The sequence below is a fragment of the Zootoca vivipara genome, chromosome 12 (genome assembly GCF_963506605.1).
Source record: "Zootoca vivipara chromosome 12, rZooViv1.1, whole genome shotgun sequence".
Classification (NCBI taxonomy): domain Eukaryota; kingdom Metazoa; phylum Chordata; class Lepidosauria; order Squamata; family Lacertidae; genus Zootoca; species Zootoca vivipara.
Genome location: NC_083287.1, coordinates 10,954,370 through 10,974,255, shown reverse-complemented (window position 1 = coordinate 10,974,255; position 19,886 = coordinate 10,954,370). Strand labels below are relative to the sequence as shown.

Genomic DNA, 19,886 nt, shown 5'->3' with positions numbered 1-19,886 from the left:
TTTGGCTGTACTGAGTTGATCACCCAGCACAGGAAAGGGGAAGGAAGAAGTTCAGAATGTATCTAATGCGAAGTAACAGCTTCATTATAGAGCATGGCATGGGAGCGAAAAGGGAGAAAGGGAGGGAAGTCGTCGTTTAAAACACTGGCAGAACTTTGAGTGAAGCCGAATTGGAGGCAATGAGAGGAGAATGACAGTTTTGACCAGTGGCAGAAGTTTGTGTAAGGTATCCTCCATACTATGGAATATTTGAGAGCTCTACATCAGGCATCCCCAAACTGCGGCCCTCCAGATGTTTTGGCCTACAACTCCCATGATCCCTAGCTAACAGGCCCAGTGGTCAGGGATGGTGGGAATTGTAGTCCAAAACATCTGGAGGGCCGAAGTTCGGAGATGCCTGCTCTACATCCTCTCTTTCACATGGGACAGCTGAGGAACAGAAGAGAAGTTTTGAGTAGAGTTTGAAGGGAGAGAGGGTGAAAGGGGGGAAAGTGACTGTTTTAAACAGTAACTGTAATAAGGAAGCGGCTATGGGGAGACGTTGAGAGGAAAAGGGTGGTTTTTAACACCAGCGGAATTGTGAAGAAAGCAGGGTCAGCCTGGATAGCTCAGCTAGTTGGAGCCTGGTGCTGGTAATGCCAAGGTTGCAGGTTCGATCCCCTTGTGGGACAGCTGCATATTTCTGCATTTCAGGGGCTTGAGCTAGATGATCCTCAGTGTCCCTTCCAACTCTATGATTCTATGACTTATGCCCCTAAAGCAGGGGTCAGCAACCTTTTTCAGCCACCGTCCCTCAGACCATGCGGTGGGCTGGACTATAATAATGAATTAATTCCTATGCCCCACAAATAACCCAGAGATGCATTTTAAGTAAAAGGACATATTCTACTCAGGTAAAAACACACTGATTCCCGGACCGCCTGCAGGCCAGATTGAGAAGGTGATTGGGCCACATCCAGCCCCCGGGCCTTAGCTTGCCTAGATAAAGGTAAAGGGACCCCTGATCCCTGACCAACCAGTTGTGACCGACTCTGGGGTTGCGGTGCTCATCTCGCGTTATTGGCCGAGGGAGCCGGCGTACAGCTTCCAGGTCATGTGGCCAGCATGACAAAGCCGCTTCTGGAGAACCAGAGCGGCGCACGGAAACGCCATTTACCTTCCTGCTGTAGCGGTACCTATTTATCTACTTGCACTTTGACGTGCTTTCGAACTGCTAGGTTGGCAGGAGCTTGGACCGAGCAACGGGAGCTCACCCCGTCGTGGGGATTCGAACCGCCGACCTTCTGATCGGCAAGCCCTAGGCTCAGTGGTTTAACCCACAGCGCCTACCCCTGCCCTAAAGTAAGTTACTTCATGTACTTTGGGCAGAGGCAAACACATTTCCCATTGTACACATGTGATTGGGGGCTACAGCCAATCCCATCTGCCAGTGGGATTCCCATATGCATAATAATGTATCATTGTATTTTTGTATAGATGTAAAATTACACACACACACACACACATTTTACAATTTAGAATATTCATTTAGACACCCTTAAAATATCAATGTCTTCTTCTCTTTCCATGGTTCCTTTTGCATAGCATATATAAACTAAACCATTCAGTATTTCATTGTTACTTCCATCAAAACTTATTTACACTATTGAAATGCTGCCCACATTTTCAAGTGTACACAATCTCCCCCCACATATTCAATAAACATTTCCAAATCTTCTCTAAATGTATGGTGTTCTTGTTCTCTTATTCTATATGTTAAGTCTGCAAGCTGCACATATTTCAACAATTTAAGTTTCCCTTCTTCTTTGGTTGCGACTTCACTCCATTTCCATTTTGGGGCTAACAGAACACAAGCCACCATAGCAGCATACATAAATAACCTTTTTTGACACTTGGGAATTTCCATCTGAATTATCCCTAACAAAAATAACTCTGGGGTTTTTTGGGGGGTGGAGGTGCTTTAAAACATCCCCCCCCAATTCATTATAAATTGTTTCCCAATACTCTTTTGCCCTTTTACAGGTCCACCACATATGAAAGAATGTACCCTCGACCTCATTACATCTCCAGCACTTATCTGATTCAGTCTTATACATCTTACAAATCTGCTCGGAGTTAAATATCATCTGCAAATCATTTTAGGTGTACTGGGGCCATTCCGCTACACCTTCACTGTGCCACAAGAGGGCGCTTCGGGACCTGTGCAAGACTAGAACTAGAATACTTCAGAGCGTTCTCCCTTAGAAAGCACCCTGATTCCTAATGACCTAATCTCTCTTTTCATGCGACCCAGCCAGTCACAATATACCTAACCAGCCAACCGCCTGTGCTCACTCCCTAACAGTTACTTTGATAACCTCCCCTGTTTTGATCCAGTGCGGTTCGTGCATTAGACTAGGGAATGTGGAAGACCCAATCTTGCATCCTCACTTTGCCATGTAACTCACAGGGTGACATTGAGCCAATCACCAGCTCTCAGCCTAACCCAACACACAGGTTTGTTGTGAGGATAAAAAAAAGGAGGGGTGTGTGTGTCGCCTTTGGCTCTGTGGCGCTGTGGTCTAAACCACTGAGCCTCTTGGGCTTGCCAATCAGAAGGTCGGCGGTTCAAATCCCTGCAATGGAGTGAGCTCCTGTTGCTCTGTCCCAGCTCCTGCCAACCCAGCAGATCAGTAGATAAATAGCTACCGCTGCGGTGGGAAGATAAACGGCATTTCCACGCGCTCTGGTTTTCATCACAGTGTCCTGTTGCGCCAGAAGTGGTTTAGTCCTGCTGGCCACGTGACCCGGAAAAACGCCAGCTCCCTCGGCCTGAAAGTGAGTTGAGCACCGCAACTCAATAGTTGCCTTTGGCTGGACTTAACCATCCAGGGGCCCTTGACATTTACCCTTTACCTTGGAATATATAAATGCAATGGAGAAAATTACCTGGTAGACCACAATATATGGCGGGTGGGCTGTGCAGCATCTTGGTGCATCACAAGTTGTGGAGGTCTGCCTTGCTTTAAACATTTTTTTAAAAGGAAAAGGAAACACCAGCTGTTGAATGTAAAGAATGCAGCCCTGTCTAGAGGTAGACTTGGTGATTCAGACCATGCATTTCAGGAATAAAGAAATGTAACAAGAAATAAATTGTTTGCCTGCTAATTCAAAAAACCCATGTGCAGTGCCAATAAAGAAATGTTCAAGAACATTGCTCATCACCCTCATAAATGCTTATAGTATGTAGGATTCTGGGAGTGCAGAACATGGACTTTTTCTTGGTGGTCCACTCCAGAATAGCAGCCATTGCTTATGCTATTGCCTTTGTAAGCCACTGAATGACATGGGTGAAGTTGGCTACATCATGGCATGAATTCTGCATGCATTCATGGTCAGTAAATCTATGCTTTATTTCTAGCTGAACTTTCTGACTCTTTGCAAGGGTGCACCTAATCAGTCGTGGCTCACAGCTACAATCTTTAGCTACCATGCCAGAGACAGGATGGTGAAGTGTAACCACAATTTTGTGCAGGTGGATGCATGTGTCAAGTAAAGCCTAATAAAACAAAATTATTCCTTATCTGGGTCAGAGCTGCCTGTCTAGCCTATTTGCATAAATCAGTTTCCGTACTTGAGGGAAACCCATCATTAATTTATGTTGTTGATGTCTTCTTTAGTATATAGGAAAACAGAGTATATAAAGCGTAGATTTGATCTTAAATATAGCTCTCTACACCATGACCACATTTATCATTACTTAATTAATGGATTAATTAAATTTCTATGACGCCCCATACCCACAACATAAAAACACAAAATACATAATAATAATATAAAAAACAAGAACAACCAATTATCCCCCCCTCCCCAACACATTTTAAAAGGGCATCCGGCCCAAGACCTGGTTAAAGAGAATTGCTTTTGCCTGGCAACAGTAGTAATAATAATAATAATAATAATAATAATAATAATAATAATAATAATAATTTATTACTTACACCCCACCCATCTGGCCGGGCCTCCCCAGCCACACTGGGCGGCTTCCAGCATGATATTAAAAACACAATAAAACACCAAACATAAAAAAACTTCCTGATACAGGGCTGCCTTCAGATGTCTCCTAAAAGTCAGATAGTTGTTTATTTCCTTGGCATCTGATGGGAGGGTGTTCCACAGGGAGGGCGCCACCACCGAGAAGGCCCTCTGCCTAAAGGTGTATAAGGGAGGCGTTTCGTTATGAGTACTGTATAAATACTGCCATTAACTAGGTGGCTGCTTCATCTTTGCCTTTGTAAGATGAAGCCTCTAAATATTGCTGGCTTCCCACGAGCAATGCCAGTGTGGCTCTCCTGTGCAACTAGAAACTACAGAATCCCTCCCCAACTTTTCCAGGTTTTATATTGGGTGCTGACACTGCTAGAAGTGGGACAATATTTCTGGGTCCATGGGAGGTTGTGTGAGAGGGATCAGCTTTGAGGCTACAAGTGCCTGCCCCATTGGATCTGTTAACCTTTGCTGCCTAGTTTACTCACCATCTCAGTAAGCTTGACCAGGCAATATCAGGATATATAAACAGCCCAGGAAGAAAACAGTCATAACCCCCCCCCACTGCAAAAGTTCTCTTCGGAAATGAATTCTTAACATCCAACTGTGAAACATTTGAGAGATCGTGTAGGGGACTGGCGAGGAGGGAGCAATGGTTATGGGGAAAGTGTTGCTTCTCCAATAATCTGACAGCTAATAAATTTCTTTTTACTGCAAAGGATTGCTGGAAATCCTTTGTGACTTTAAAAATTATACTCACATGACCGTCAACGGCGCAACCGAAGAACCCGCTAACGTTCCAGGGTTTGAGAATCTCGCATTTCCAGTGCTGAGTTTTTTTATTACTTCAACTGAAATAATAAAGGTTAATCTTCCCGGATTCAGCAGAACGGAAGATTAGCCCCTCGCCTTCATTGGGTATCACAAGTAACACCATCCCTCCCCTGTAAAGATTCATGCTGATTAGCCCAGGGAACTAGTTGTATACTGTTCTGTCCTGAATTCTGAAAGATACTTTAATAAGTAACGAGTTAATGAGTTCAATATATTCTCCCAATTTCATTTTGGCTCTAGGTGAGTCAATACAAAGCCCTTTATGGCCCTATCTAGTCTGCTTGCCTGCTTTGATCAACCCTGGGTAAACTTTGGCACAAACCGAGCACCAAAAGGTCTGGAAATAATTAGAAGCACCAGCTAGCTGTTGATATTTTAGCAGCTTTCGCATCGCGTTTGAATAGCTGCGAATGAACGGCAGAATTTTAAAAGCAGTGAAATACGAAGACATGCTGATTATGCGGCAGAGTTCCGCGTATATCTAGATGGGTCTGGAAAGAATCTCCTCTCCTAAGCTCTCTGCTTTATCTGCTTGCTTTTTTTTGCCGGGGAATTGCTTTCTTTCATTCAGGGTCAAATGTGACACTGGCTGAGCCATGCCTTCACATGCAGATCTGCCCCAGTTGTGTGTGAAATGGGGAGCGGCATGCAATGTAAAAGGGGGAAGCGTTGCCACTTTTGGTCTCCATAGACCTTCCCCTATTTCTTCAGCCGGCTGGGCTCACTTCCCCTCTGGGTTTGCTGTGGGAAAGAACAGCATGAGGGCAAAGTGGCAAGTTGGGGGAGGATTCAGCACCCACCCCTCATTTCCATGCCTATATCACAGGCTGATATCAGGAAGTGAGAGCTGGACCATAAAGAAGGCTGATTGCCGAAGAATTGGTGCTTTTGAATTATTGTGCTGGAGGAGACTCTTGAGAGTCCCATGGACTGCAAGAAGATCAAACCTATCCATTCTTAAGGAAATCAGCCCTGAGTGCTCCCTGGAAGGACAGATCGTGAAGCTGAGGCTCCAATACTTTGGCCACCTCATGAGAAGAGAAGAGAAGAATCTTTGGAAAAGACCCTGATGTTGGGAAAGATTGAGGGCACAAGGAGAAGGGGACGACAGAGGACGAGATGCTTGGACAGTGTTCTCGAAGCTACAAACATGAGTTTGACCAAACTGCGGGAGGCAGTGCAAGACAGGAGTGCCTGGCGTGCTATGGTCCATGGGGTCACGAAGAGTCGGACACGACTAAATGACTAAACAACAACAACAACAATATCACAGGCTATTTTAGCCTACTACCACCATACGTAGTAGAGGCCCATCGATTGCTTCAAACATTGTTGCCATTTAACCGGAAAACCATCTCCACTTAGCAAAGTGAATATGTAGTCTAATGTATGCAAGACAAGCATAAATGTTTATCTTTCCACCATGACTATGACATTGGAGCAGCTGATTCATGCATTGACCCCCCCCATTCATGTATGGGGGGGGGGAGATGGTGCGTTGTGCTGTATTGTGGCATATGCTAGGACTGTACACCAAAGCCAGCCAAAGCCCAGATCCCGACCCTCCAAGTGTCCCTATTTTCCAGGGATCTCCCTGATTTTGAGAAGCTGCCCTGGTTTCTGATTTGATCCCGGAATGTCCCGCTTTTCCTTAGGATGTCCCTATTTTCACTGGAGAAATGTTGGAGGGTATGGAATTATCCACCCCCCCGAGCTGTCTGAAGGCTATCCTTTTATAGGGAAGGTTCCCCCCCCCACCAATGTTTAATGTTTTATTATGTTTTATATATGTTGGAAGCTGCCTAAATGGCTGGGGCAACCCAGTAAGATGCATGGGGTATCAATAGTAAACTTATTATTATGGAACGGGACGTCCCTATTTTCATCGGAGAAATGTTAGAGGGTATGAAATTGGCCCAGCTGGGCTTTGGATGAATCAGGCTGAGACAGCCCCAGATGGTTCAAGGAAGGAACAGTCCAAAGAGCATTCAGGTGGTCGGGGGGGGGGGGAAGTTGCTGACACAACTTACGCAGAGAACACACTAACTCTTGAAGCAGCACCCAGCAGGACTGAACTCTCTGCTCGCCTGACAAGTGGAGGGTTCAACCCTGCACTCTTCAGAGGTGGGTTTCATTAGCACATTCCCCCCCAAGAATGCTGGTGAACATATGGTTCAGTCCTGCTCTCTGGAGGGGTCTGCACCAAATACAGTGGTACCTCGGGTTACAAATGCTTCGGGTTACAAATGCTTCAGGTTACAGACTCCGCTAACCCAGAAGTAGTACCTTGGGTTAAGAACTTTACCTCAGGATGAGAACAGAAATCGTGCGGTGGCAGCGCGGCGGCAGCGGGAGGCCCCATTAGCTAAAGTGGTACCTCAGGTTAAGAACAGTTTCAGGTTAAGAACAGACCTCCAGAACGAATTTAGTAACCTGAGGTACCATTGTAGACACTTTTTGAGCAACCCAAATACCTCGGTTTAAGAATGCTTCGGTTTGAGTACTTTCAGTTTAAGTACTCCGCGGACCCATCTGGAACGGATTAATCCACTTTCCATTACTTTCAATGGGAAAGTTCGCTTCAGGTTAAGTAGTACGCTTCAGGTTAAGTACAGACTTCCGGAACCAATTGTGTACTTGAACCGAGATACCACTGTATATGGATTTCGGCCTCCCTCGGTCCTTTTAGTAATTATGTAAAAGCGGCAATTTCAGTAGGTACAGCATATCATGTAGGAAAAGCGATATCTCTTCAACTCCCCTCTGTTACTATAAGGATGGGTTCATGTCAGGATCGCAGCATCTATTTTGCTTTTTACTAGGACCCTGAGGCCCACCAAGATGGAGCCTGTTGTGAAAGATTAAAATAAAAATAAAAGAACCTGGAGCCCGAGGATTTGTTTGGAGTACCAGAACTAAACAGAACTCACATTCGATCTGCACACTCCTTGTCATACAGTCCACCCCCAGCTTTCTTCATTTCAGCATATCATTAAGGGAGGGGGAGACATTTTGTTGTCAATGTTAGACATTTGGGGAGTCAAAAATCCTTGTTGACCTTCAAGTCTCCCAGAAATCTACCAGTAGATTCTGAGCCACCTTTTGCCCACAGCTGTTCTATAGCATATCGCCCTCTGTTGAATCCCACTCTGTAATGGGCAAGAAAAAACTCTCAGCCCGAGACAAATCTCTTTAGTGAAATAATTGCCGCCTTCACGTCTGGGTTCTCCTTGATTTTGAAGCCAGAGGCACTTCAGTGCTGTGAAATTCCCCGATAGCACAAAAGTACCCAGGTGTATATGTGCTTTGCTCATTTATATCTGATGCAAACGAGATTCCAAAAAGAAAGAGGGTCAGAACGTTGGGTTGTTACGCCCTTCTAGCAGGTAGGTTTCCACAATGCAGCAAATGGAAATTGTTTTATACTTTGAATGCTGGTGAAAAATATTATGGGTTAGTATCTTCCTTGGCTTCTTCCCTAACACAAGTGAGTTGTCCCCCGGAATCCAAACACATATTCGCCTCTTTAAATTTGTCATGCTTCATGTGATACTGTTGATGTCTTGAGAGGCAGTAGGTTGCCCTGTCTATAACTTAAATTCATTTTTTCCTATGAATGGGGAAAAATAATAATAAAATAAATAAATAAGTGTGCCTATAATGCAAGAAGATCAAACCTATCCATTCTTAAGGAAATCAGCCCTGAGTGCTCCCTGGAAGGACAGATCGTGAAGCTGAGGCTCCAATACTTTGGCCACCTCATGAGAAGAGAAGAATCCTTGGAAAAGACCCTGATGTTGGGAAAGATTGAGGGCACAAGGAGAAGGGGACGACAGAGGACAAGATGGTTGGACAGTGTTCTCGAAGCTACGAACATGAGTTTGACCAAACTGCGGGAGGCAGTGCAAGACAGGAGTGCCTGGTGTGCTATGGTCCACGGGGTCACGAAGAGTCGGACACGACTAAACGACTAAACAACAACAACATAATAGCTTGCTCATGTTTGGAGTCATTTAAAGCTGTTTTGTTTTTGTTCGTTTTGTTTTTTAAAAAAACCTTTTTGATTGCTCCCAATGCAAGGAGGTTTTCATATTTAAGACTGCAATCCTGTACACCTGGGGGTGAGTCACATTAAATGTAAGGAGGCTTACTTCTGAGTAGGCATGCAGAAGATTGCACTGCAAACTACTGAATGAGCTTCACTGTAATCACTCTAACCATATTAGGGTAGGAGGTGCAGAATCTTCATCTTGTATTTCGAAACAAATGTATAAGTCACCACGAGGCAAGGAATGTTTTGTTTATTCCAGGATTAATCACTGTAGCAGAATGTTCACATTCACTTGACAAAAGAAAATAACCGAACCATATATTAAATCAGAAATCAGTTCCATGTCCAACGTTGCCCTAATTAAATAAAATGGGGGTAGACTTTGAACCCCCCCCCCGAAACCATATGCAAAAAGCAGCTATTTTAGTGAAATAAGTAAAATTTCCACACCAAAATTTAACATCAGTATCACCTTTGCGTTGAAAATTGGGCATAGAACCTAAAGGCGAAAATGCTTAGCTGCTGCTGAGGAACTCATTCTATTCACCAGAGATTTTTCAGAATTAAATTTGAAATGGATTCTCATAACCATTGAAAAATGCTTGTCATGTTGATATCTGGACAGATTGCCTCTTAACGCCTGTAGCATTTTTTTGGTATATATAATGTGCTCCTTTGGAAGTTGTTAATATTAACAAACAGTGTATTAACGATGTGAGGGTATTTTCCTTCTGCAGTGATTGTGACACACATCAACAATTCTGGCGATCAGACGACAGAGGGATGAATGAAATACTTTTTAATATGTCTACAACTGAGTGGTAAGAAACTATAGGAGAAAGATAATATTTTTTCTGGAAAATTCTGCATATGTTTATATAATATATATTGCATTGTATAGTTTTACAGACAAATTTACATCAAATACATATGTTTTCTTTTAAAACACTGATTTGAAAAGGATGACAATTTTTTCCGCCCTGTACAGAAATGGGACTTGATTTTCATTTCTTTTAAGCATAGTTTGAAGCTCTCTAAGAAGAGTACTCATATTCTTCGGCACTCCGGCGTCCAAAATCCATCCATCCCATGTAGTCTCTGTCTCTTATTCTGTGTGTCGGGTCAAAACTCTGCAAGCCCATCACAGAGACCTTTCCAGAAGCACCTTGGGGAAAACAAGAAAATGAAGAGTGAAATAGAAGTATATGCTCACTATCAAAGTAATAGAAGTATCCTATATAATAAAGTGCAAGTGTCTCTGCGTCCAATCCCTGTGTCCCTGTGTCCGCACTACTGCGCATGTGCCCCACGGACACAGGGATTGGACGCAGAGGCTGGACGCACACACACGCACGCTCTCCCCACCCCCCCACCGTTTCCCTGTGGCTGCCAACCGCCGCTCCCGGCCGGACTGAACGTTGGTGGCGGCGGCGGGGGGAGAGTGTGTGTGTGTGTGTGTGTCCAGCAAGGACAGGTCCCGGGGTTTGGAGAAGTGCTCCAAACCCCGGGATGTCTCCTTCCTGTCGGCGGCTGGGGGAAAGGAAGGAAGGAGGAGAAAGGGCTGCTTTCTCCTCCTTTGTTCCTGTCCCCCTGCCGCCGACAGGAAGGAGAGGTCCCGGGAGCACCGGATTGAGGAGGCGGTCTGCATAGTGAGCACCCAGCAACGCCGTGCTGGATTGAGGAGGCGATGCTCCATGTGGCGTTGCTGGGCGCTGACTCTGCAGACCGGCTCCTCGATCCGGTGCTCCGTGCAGCACTCACATATGTTCTAGCGCCCGTTTATTTAACGGGCTGAATGACACTAGTGTCACATAAGAGTCTCTGGCACCTCTTAAGTGGGTGTCATTATCATTCTAAGAGAATGAGGGAGGTGTTTGTGTTTCTGACATCTCTTTCCCCAGAAAAATAGTGCCCTCATCTCCCCCCTCTCTATACAGCGGATTCTCGGTTTTCTAGCGTCTCAGAAGCTGAACAATTCAGAACCCGAATGCCGAAAACCCGGAAGTAATTCCTTCCATTTTTGAACACACCTCAGAAGTCGAACAGCTTCCGAGATGTGTTTCTCAATTTCCCCCATTGAACTTTCTGGCAGCCCTTTGTGCCTCGGTTGTTGAATGTTTCGGAAGTCGAACGTTCGACAACCGAGGTTCCACTGTATATGCAGGGACTATGGGGTGGTGCCTTAAACACATACAAAACTGGGCTGAGGTCATAGGAACACGCCGAGTCTAGTCACAACTAGCTCTGTATTAGAATAATAGAATCATAGAGTTGGAAGGGATCGTAAGCATCATCTCGTCCAATCCCCTGCACTGCAGGAATCTTTCACCCAATGTGGGACTCAAACCCACAAGCCAGAGATTAAGAGTCTCACGCTCTACCAACAGAGGTATCCCTTGGCTGGCTGGCTGTCTACACTGCCCAGGAGTTTCTCGCCAGGGTTCCAGACAAGTTTCTGGTGATGCCATGAATGAACCCTTCTGCATCCAAAGTATTCACTCCAACATTGATCTATGGCTTTTACCCATCAACAAGATTTGCGAGCCATTGAGCCCATGGATGTGGGAGCGTACTGGTCTACCCCTTGCCAGATGATGCTCTATGGGCAAAGCACCACAACCGAGATGCTAATTACCGTCTGTAGCCATGCAGGCTATACACATCTCTGGTCAAGAAGGAAGGAGCAGAGACAGTGGTGTGCCATTTGCCGTTGTATCCCGATAAGCTACAACAAAGCCGCAGGGCCAATGTTGTAGAAGCATCTCTGTGCTGAATGTAGAACAGTTTTGCAAAATAAGGATAAGTCCCTGTTCTGCCATGAAGCTCACTGTGTCGCTCTGGGCAAGTCACTGTTTTATTAGCTAACCTACTTTACAAGGTAGTTGTGAAAATAAACATGTGATAGTTTAAGATGGGCCGTCCTGAACCCCTTGACTGTGATAAATGTATTTTTAAAAAAGTACAAAGAGGCTACTCTTTCTGCACAGGGCATCTATTAAAATCAAAAATTTTGCCTACTAGTTTGCACTGACGACTGGACAGGTCAATACAAATGTGGCTATTGTGAAACTTCCGCCTTAAGAGCACAAAAGGGTGGGTGATCTTGGGCTAGGGGAAGATTGTTCTGGTAACAAAGGCCCTTCTGGTTACAGGTAGGTAGCCATGTTGGTCTGGGTCAAAGTAAAATAAAAAAATTCCTTCAGTAGCACCTTAAAGACCAACTAAGTTTTTATTTTGGTATGAGCTTTCGTGTGCATGCACACTTCTTCAGATACCAGAAAGGCCCTTCTGAAATCGTTTAGAGTGCTTCTATTTTGTCCTCCACACTCTTCAGTTCTCTTTTATAGGTTCTCGTCTGCTATTTCCTATTGTGAATATCACATAGGAATGAGTGGGAAAGCCTTGGGGAGATCAGTGTGTGGTCTCGGCTGGAGTTCTTGCTCACAAGCAAGTTCTACTGGAATAAATTTGAGTTTACTTCTGGATCAAGCTGTTCTCAACTGGGGTGTTCTATGCTTTCCTCTCTGACATTACGGAGAGCTTATAAATATGGAGATAATCCAACAGGGAAACACCGGCAGAGAAACCAATCCAGGAGACATGCAACACAGCCCTATGCATGTTTACTCAGAGGTAAGTCCAATGGATCTAATTAGGTTTCTACCCAAATAAGTGTGCCTAGGATTGTAAAATGAGAAAATTCAGGTTGGGTTAAAGGATCTTCACCTGTAAATTTAACATATTATTAACATCTGTAAATTTAACAAATTATTTTAAACTGCACATTTAACATATTATTAAATGCCTTTTATATTATAATAGCTGGCCCTGGGGAAAAACAAAAAGGTGGTTACCCCGGTGAGAGAGGGGGAGAAGGAAGTAGGAAGGGGGCAGAAAGAGAATGTGAGCGGAAATAAAGTGATGGGAATACAGCAGGGGGGGGGGAAAGGGTTCAGCAAAATTTAGACTGGGACAGAGCAGGAGTGGGGTGAGTGAGAATTGTATAAATTTTTATGGACTGATAAAAAATGGTCTGAATTCGGAATGTATTAAGGAGCTGGCTGAAATTTCTGGAGATACCGATTCCAAGGAAAGGGGGTAGATTTAGTTTTGTAGGTGGGAATAAAAAGGGGGTAAAAGAGCATAATTAAGTCTGAATATTTCTGGGTAAAAGGGTAGAGAATATTGAGTAATAAAGGCAATTTGAAGTTTGAAGGGTTAATGGTTAAAAAGAAGTTATATTAGGGAAGAAAGAAAGGGTGGCTAGAATTGGAAACTGCAATAACTAGTGAAGTATTGAGAACTCAAGAAGGGGGAATGAGGAAGTCCGAAATGTTTAGAATTAAAGTTGAAAAGCATGATAATATTTTTTCTCTTTTCTTTCTTTCTTTTTTATTATGAATATAGGTATTTTCTTGTTATTCTTCTTTATATAAGTAAAGAATATTGAAGAAACAAGATTTGAGGGAGCTATGTTGTATTTTCTTTTTGTATTTTTCTTTATGTAAAATCCAATCAAAATTATATATAGCTGGCCCTTTGTGGATATATCACCAAGTGGAATATACATTATTTTGGTCCTTGGCATCTAAAAACTTAGATGGAATTCTCTGCAATTCCCTGGACAGCCTTCATAAAAACTAGCCCTTTTATACATTTATTGAAACCCATCTTATCCTTTAATCTTTGTCAGGTGACATGCGGTGCGAGGGAGGACTGATGAGCCATTTTAATAAATGATGCATCTAGCTACTGGCTTACCTTTAGTTAGGCTATATGTTAAAAAAAAATAGGGCTTTGGAGTTTTCACTCCAGGGAGGACATTTCTGTAGTAAATGTGCAAATGAATGGCAGTTTGACGCCACCATCTTTTCTTAGGCACCTGCATCTAAATACAAATTGACATCAACTCAACAAATATTCTAAGGCAACATGTCGGTCCGGACTTCCCAAATAGTGGGTCTCCAGATGTTGTTGGACTACAACTTCCATCATCCCTGCCTAGCAAGACCAATGGTCAAGGATGATGGGAGCAGTAGTCCAAAAAGCAGCTGGAGACCCAAGTTTGGGAAACCCTGATGTAGATAATCCTTTGCAGAGGCTCTCCAAAGAGGGAAGGATAGGAGTCTAACCTGGACTCTTGTGTCGAGAGAGTTCCATGGTAGAGCATCTGCTTTGTGTTGTGTGTGCAGAAAGTCCCAGGTTATCAACCACTGACAACTCTAGGTAGGTCTGGGAAAGACTCCCTTCCTGAAACCCTAGAAAGCCGCTGCCAGTCTGTGTAGCATTGGGAGGAACCCTGAGGATCATCTAGTCCAACCCCGTGCAGTGCAGGAGAAGACAGCTGCCCCATATGGGGATAGAACCTGCAACCTTGGTGTTAGCAACACTGGGCTCCAAGTCTAACCAAGTGAGCTATCCATCAGTGCTTCCTCTTTTCCTGTTTCAGGCAAGGGGAATTAGAGGAATCTTGAGGTCCCTTCTGAATCCTAAGCTATGCAGATGTCTTTTGACTCTGCTCTGTTAGCACAGTGCCTTAAAAAGCAGGGGCAAGGAAAATAGCAGGAAAACTTAAAAAACAACACACACAACCCAAAACACATTGCACATTGTTTTACTGCTACCCACCCCTGACCCCCAGGGGTTAGTGGTTTGCTTTGCTTTTATTATGCATTTGGTTTTTATCTTGTATTTTTTTTTTTGCTGTGAACCCCCTGAGACCTGCAGATGATGACCAAACTGTGGGAGGCAGTTGAAAACAGGAGTGCCTGGCATGCTCTGGTCCATGGGGGTCACAAAGAGTTGGACATGACTAAACGACTAAACAACAACAACAGGGCCAATTTAATAACAAGCAAACAAGCAAACAAGCAAACAAGCAAACAAGCAAGCAAACAAACAAACAAACAATAAGCAGAGGTTTAGTGCAGATGTGCCAAGGGCACTTTCAGGGTTCAATCCCTGACTGCCATCAGAGAGGAGGTGAAAGTTCTGCCCCGGCACTGCCACTGTTCTTCACGGAGGAAGGACAGGGAAAGACGCAGGCTGCCTAGCCCACTTCTGCAGCTCCTGTTTGGACATCGGATGTTGCCTGTTGCATCCCCTAAATTGTGCGCCTGGGAGATTGGTTGCCACACTCTGGAACAGCATAGCTCTGAGGACTGAGGCTCACTTGCTCAGTGGGAGCCAGTTAGGGACAAATGCTCAAGTCCAGGCCTGGGCTGTTTGTTGTCAAAGCTCCTCCGGCTCCCTTCCCCGTACTGTGTGAAGCCCTGGAGGTTTGTCCTGAATACAGGGCTAGCTCACACATTTTGAAGTAAGTGAATTAACACACACACGGCCATTAAGTCCTGAGTCTAGAATTACCTAATGGCACAGCAGAGACTGGGGAAAGCCCCAAGGTATTTTCCAGGCAGTTTAAGCACCATCTGCCCGGACAGTGGTTTCCAGAGGGAGTTATCTGAAAAAGAAGGAAGGACGGAGCCTTCCAGACAAGGGGGAGGCAAGTTGCTCTGCTCCACAAGGCAAGGGTAGACATCTCATGCCCAGACGGAGGTCTTCTCTGACCTTTCATCACCCCCAGCTACCCTTCTCTGGGCTACCTCTTAGCTGCCATATTATCCCCTTCCCATATTCCCTCCTTCCTGCCAGAGACAGTCCTACCATTAGGCGAAGTGGAGTGGCTGCCTCAGGTGGCAAAAGTTAGAGGAAAGAGACAGCTGTTCTTCCTAAGCTCTCTGACCATTCCCCTTTGCTGGAGAACAAGAGTTGCTTTTGCTGCATGGCCCATTTCCAACTGCTAGTCCAGTCAGCTACTGAATGCAGAACGAGGAGGGGACACCATCTTGTCCTTCAACTCAGGTGGGAAAATATAGTGGGCTGGCCCTATTCCACGCTTACATAACAGCCTGCTTGTTCTCTGCCTTATCGGCTGGATAGCTCAGTTGGTTAGAGCACGGTGTTGATAACACCAAGGTTGCAGGTTTGATCCCCTTATGGGACAGCTGCATATTCCTGCATTGCAGGGGCTTGAACTACATGATCCTCAGGGTCCCTTCTACAATTCTAGAATTCTAGTTTGCCTTTGTTAGGATGAATGTTGCAACAGCAAATTAATCTTCAAGAGTGTCATTTGGACTCAGATGATGTCTCTGCTTTGTACTCTGTTGGCATGAAGGGAAATAACCCTGCCCTATTGCCTCTCTCTAGCATTTAATCTTTAGAAATAGACTGCTTCTGCACAAGGAGGTTCTATTTTGCTGGCCAGAAGGGCTTGGACTGGCAGAGATGAAACGAGTCAGACTGACACTTTCTGCAGGTGAAACTGAGCAAAGGTATGATAAGGCTTGTTGGAGTAGGTACACTCCCTCTTTTAAAGGCATCAGCCACTCTTGTATGTGTTGAAGAATTGACCTGTTTAATCAACAAGAGCCCTTTCCACAAGATGCAACCTCACTACCTGGGCTTTGCAAAAAAAAAAAAAAAAAGTACGAGAGGTCACCCTGCCTTCCATTTGGAGCTATTCATGTGTTGAATTTTACAGGGGTATTTACTTGGGTAGAAAGTACACTTGGCTAGAAAAATGATTCAAAATATACCTCTTCGGGCTTGCTGTAGATATTTGGCCAGTAGAGCGCCCAGGTTGGCCTTTGGGTCAACGTTGCCGTCCACCTGCTGCATAGATTTCCCAGAGCCTGGAGTACGGACATGCCGGTGGTTTTCCAGCAAGCTCTGCTCGAGATCAGTAGCCACAGGATTGGCATTGTGGGACCCTGAAGTCTGCTGCCCCAACGAGCTTGTGGACAGCGCAGCCAGGAGCAGGCAGATGCAGACCCCACTGTACATAGCTAAAGAGGAAAAGGGAGAAGGGGTTGTCAAGGATCCTAAAAGGCCCCCTTTACACACACACACACACACACACACACACACACACACACACACACCACATAGTCTACTTCCAAACCAACAAATATTCTGGCGGCTCAATTAGACAAGGAAGAGATGCAGTTAACTGCCCATGGGGACTAAATACCATAGAGATCAATGCCCTTGAATGATTATATCTTGAGCAAAGATAACCAGTTAATCGTTGGGTGGGGGACCAACTGCTTTGACCAACTGAAACCATCCATTGCTTTCCCTTTTGCAGTGCTGGCAGGGGAAAGCAGTTTCCCCTCTTTTGAAAGTGAGACATTTTGCTTTGGAAAGGCAATGAAATATTTACTATATTAGCATGGTTCTGGTTGCTCTGAGTCCCAGGGGAAAAAACCCAAAGAGGTGTTGACTTCCTTCCTGGATAATGTGAATGCATGGATCTACACCACAAGATCACACTTTCTGGACCCTGACTTAATTTATCTGGAGTAAATGTATACTCGCTATTCCAGTTCCAGGTTTGCACTCTGGAAACTAGAAAACCAGAAAAGCTAAATTCACCTGTGGGGGAAAAAGAACTTTTATTCAGCATGCCGGCTGTGAATAGGGCAGAGTACCGTAAATTGAGGTTGTAAGTCTCACTGAATTCATCAGGACCTGTTTCTTAGGAGACATGCATAAGATTTCAGAATAAAAGGTATTGGTTGCCATTAAAGTAGTCTTAGGTATGTGTCCCTTCGGAATACATGTGTGTGATATACACAACTAATGCTTTTCCTGTGCAAGTGTGAGTGAGGATGCTTTGAGGGAGTGAAATAGACATGTCTAAAGATATTTTTGTGAGAGGGTAAGAAATGTAAAGTGAACATTTGATTTTGTGCAGAACCCACAACTTGACAGATCTATTAAATTCACATGCATTATAGGTTTCAATACGACACCTGTTTCACAAACATCTGAGAAATCAGAATAGGGTACGCCTAAAAATAAGTCCCATTTGTTTTAGTATCATCCTGGGTTTAACCCAGCACGAAAACGTAAATGCTTGCATTGGGCTGGAGTGTGTCAAGATGCCTCTGACATGCTAAAATCACCAGGCTCCTTAAACTTAAAAAGAAATTACAGCCCCAAAATCACTCAGGAGAGATTCTGCTGCAGTCATGATTAAAAAAAGTAGCAGTGCCGACATCCAATATCCAAGTAACAAATTGTAAGTGAGATACAAAAAAAGAAAATAAAGAAAAAGTGTTACTCAAATCATCCAGCTGCTAATATTATGGTGCAGAGACTAAAATTCAAATTATACAACCCTTCTACACACCCCACCCATAACACATATACCACTAAAATCCTATGCAGACTTACCTGGAAGTTTCATTGAATTAAATGTGGCTTATTTCTGAAGAATAAGCATGTATAGGATTGCACTGCATGTAGAAATGTCATTCAGATTTTAAAAAGACACCTGAATTCTGTCTGATAAATGTTGGGTTTGGGTTTTCAAAAAGATTTCACAGCCTGCGCCATATAAAAAGTTACTGTAACATTGCCTCTTGGTATAGCACAGGCAACTAACTGAAAACAGCAACAGCCTGAAAACTCGGTTTTGTTGCCCAAGATGCTTTCTCAAAATGCAGTGAATTAACCCTGTGCATGTTTAGTAAAAGGTTAAGAAAGGCAGAGAGGAACAGTTTTTAAACTCAAGGTACCTGTGAAGCTGCCTGCAACAGTTTGGAAGACCATCGCTGATTTCATTCTTACAGTTTCTAAGAAAAAACTCAGTGCAGTCTGAGAAACCTATAAGTACAAAAAAATGAAGCGAAGAAGCCAGCCACTAGCTGTTTCAGTCCCCCACACACCCTAAAGGCAGTTTCTCAGTGAAATAATAATCTCCTACCTTCTAAATGAGGTGCAGGTTGCTGCTGTACACGAGAGAGGCTCGAGGTTGTAGCTGAGCCCTTCAATGCTGCCCCTTAAATAGCCTGGTTCAGTGTCATCTGTTTGCACAGCTCTGACGCAATGATGGGAGCATCGTACACTCCAATGTATGGGTGGAGGAAATGCACTTGTATTGGGGCTGGGGGGTGGGAGAAGTTGCCAAAGAAAAAGGGTTCAATTCTGCCTCTGCAGCAAGCAGGGCTTTGCTTCTCTGACACATACTTCAGTCTAGCAACGTTGCAGGGACTTTGACTATGTACTGAGAGAAGACATAAGAACGCCATGAATTTATGGACACCATTCGAGTGGTTTTAATGCAGAGCTTTAGTGATGGCAACTAGAGTGAATGAAGCTGTCTTGATTAGGCACCCAAGTCTTTTCACAGGTACACAGCCAAGGCAACTCAGGACAATGCTTAATGTCGTATGGCTGTGATCCTATGCACATTCACTTAGGGATACTGTAAGTCTAAAAGGACGCAGAGGAACTTACTTCTGACCAAATATGCATAGGGTTTGGGATAAGATGAGGTTTAAATGTGATAGTTTTAGCATTTTTATTACTTTAAATCCTGTGGTGTCCCCCCCCCACCTCTCTCTCCTGAATATGTTCACCAGCCTGTAATCTTAAACAGATTCACTTGGGTACACAGTCTAACACTGGAACAGGTAATATGGTGCCCTCCCAGGGTACTACAATTTCCATCAGCCCCAGCCAGCATAGCCAGTGGTCAGGGATGATGGGAACTGTAGTCCGTAACATCTGGAGGTCACTATGTTGACACAACCCCTGGACTATCAAAACCAAACAAATAATTTGGGGGGGGGTCTGGGGTGTGGTCTTGTTACTCTATGGAATCCTGCAGATGCTCACACTTGAAACAACTACTCATGGCTTGTCTTGTGATCTTAAGAAGACCAATGAGCTGCTTCCAGGTGAACTATAAGAGCAAGGAATAATAGTCAATGTGATGTCCTCCCAATGTTGTTGACCCCTGACCATTGGACATGTCCGAGGCTGATGGAAGTTGCAATTCAACAGCATTTGAAGGGGACCATATTGGCTCCCCTTGATGCAAGTTGTACCAAATTCATTGGAACTTCCCAAAGTAGGGTGGGTTGTTCTTTTGGCTTTTTTGAGAAGCTAAAAAAGTTCCGCACAA

General features: G+C 44.3%; 1 protein-coding gene across 2 annotated transcripts; it reads right to left on the bottom strand.

Moving 5' to 3' along the window:
- Positions 1-9,224: 9,224 nt before the first annotated feature.
- On the bottom strand, positions 9,225-18,724 carry CCK (cholecystokinin). 2 transcript variants are annotated; one of them, XM_035130183.2, is made up of 4 exons: positions 18,684-18,724; positions 18,496-18,583; positions 16,510-16,758; positions 9,225-10,076 (listed from the first exon to the last, which is right to left on the bottom strand). In XM_035130183.2, the coding sequence occupies exons 2-4, from the start codon at positions 18,539-18,541 to the stop codon at positions 9,946-9,948; spliced, it is 426 nt and encodes a 141-aa protein (XP_034986074.1). In that variant the 5' UTR covers positions 18,542-18,583; positions 18,684-18,724; the 3' UTR covers positions 9,225-9,945. The 2 variants fall into 2 exon arrangements, with proteins under 2 accessions (XP_034986074.1, XP_034986076.1); XM_035130185.2 differs by lacking the exon at positions 18,496-18,583 and having other exon boundaries at positions 18,684-18,718.
- Between the last annotated feature and the right edge of the window lie 1,162 nt (positions 18,725-19,886).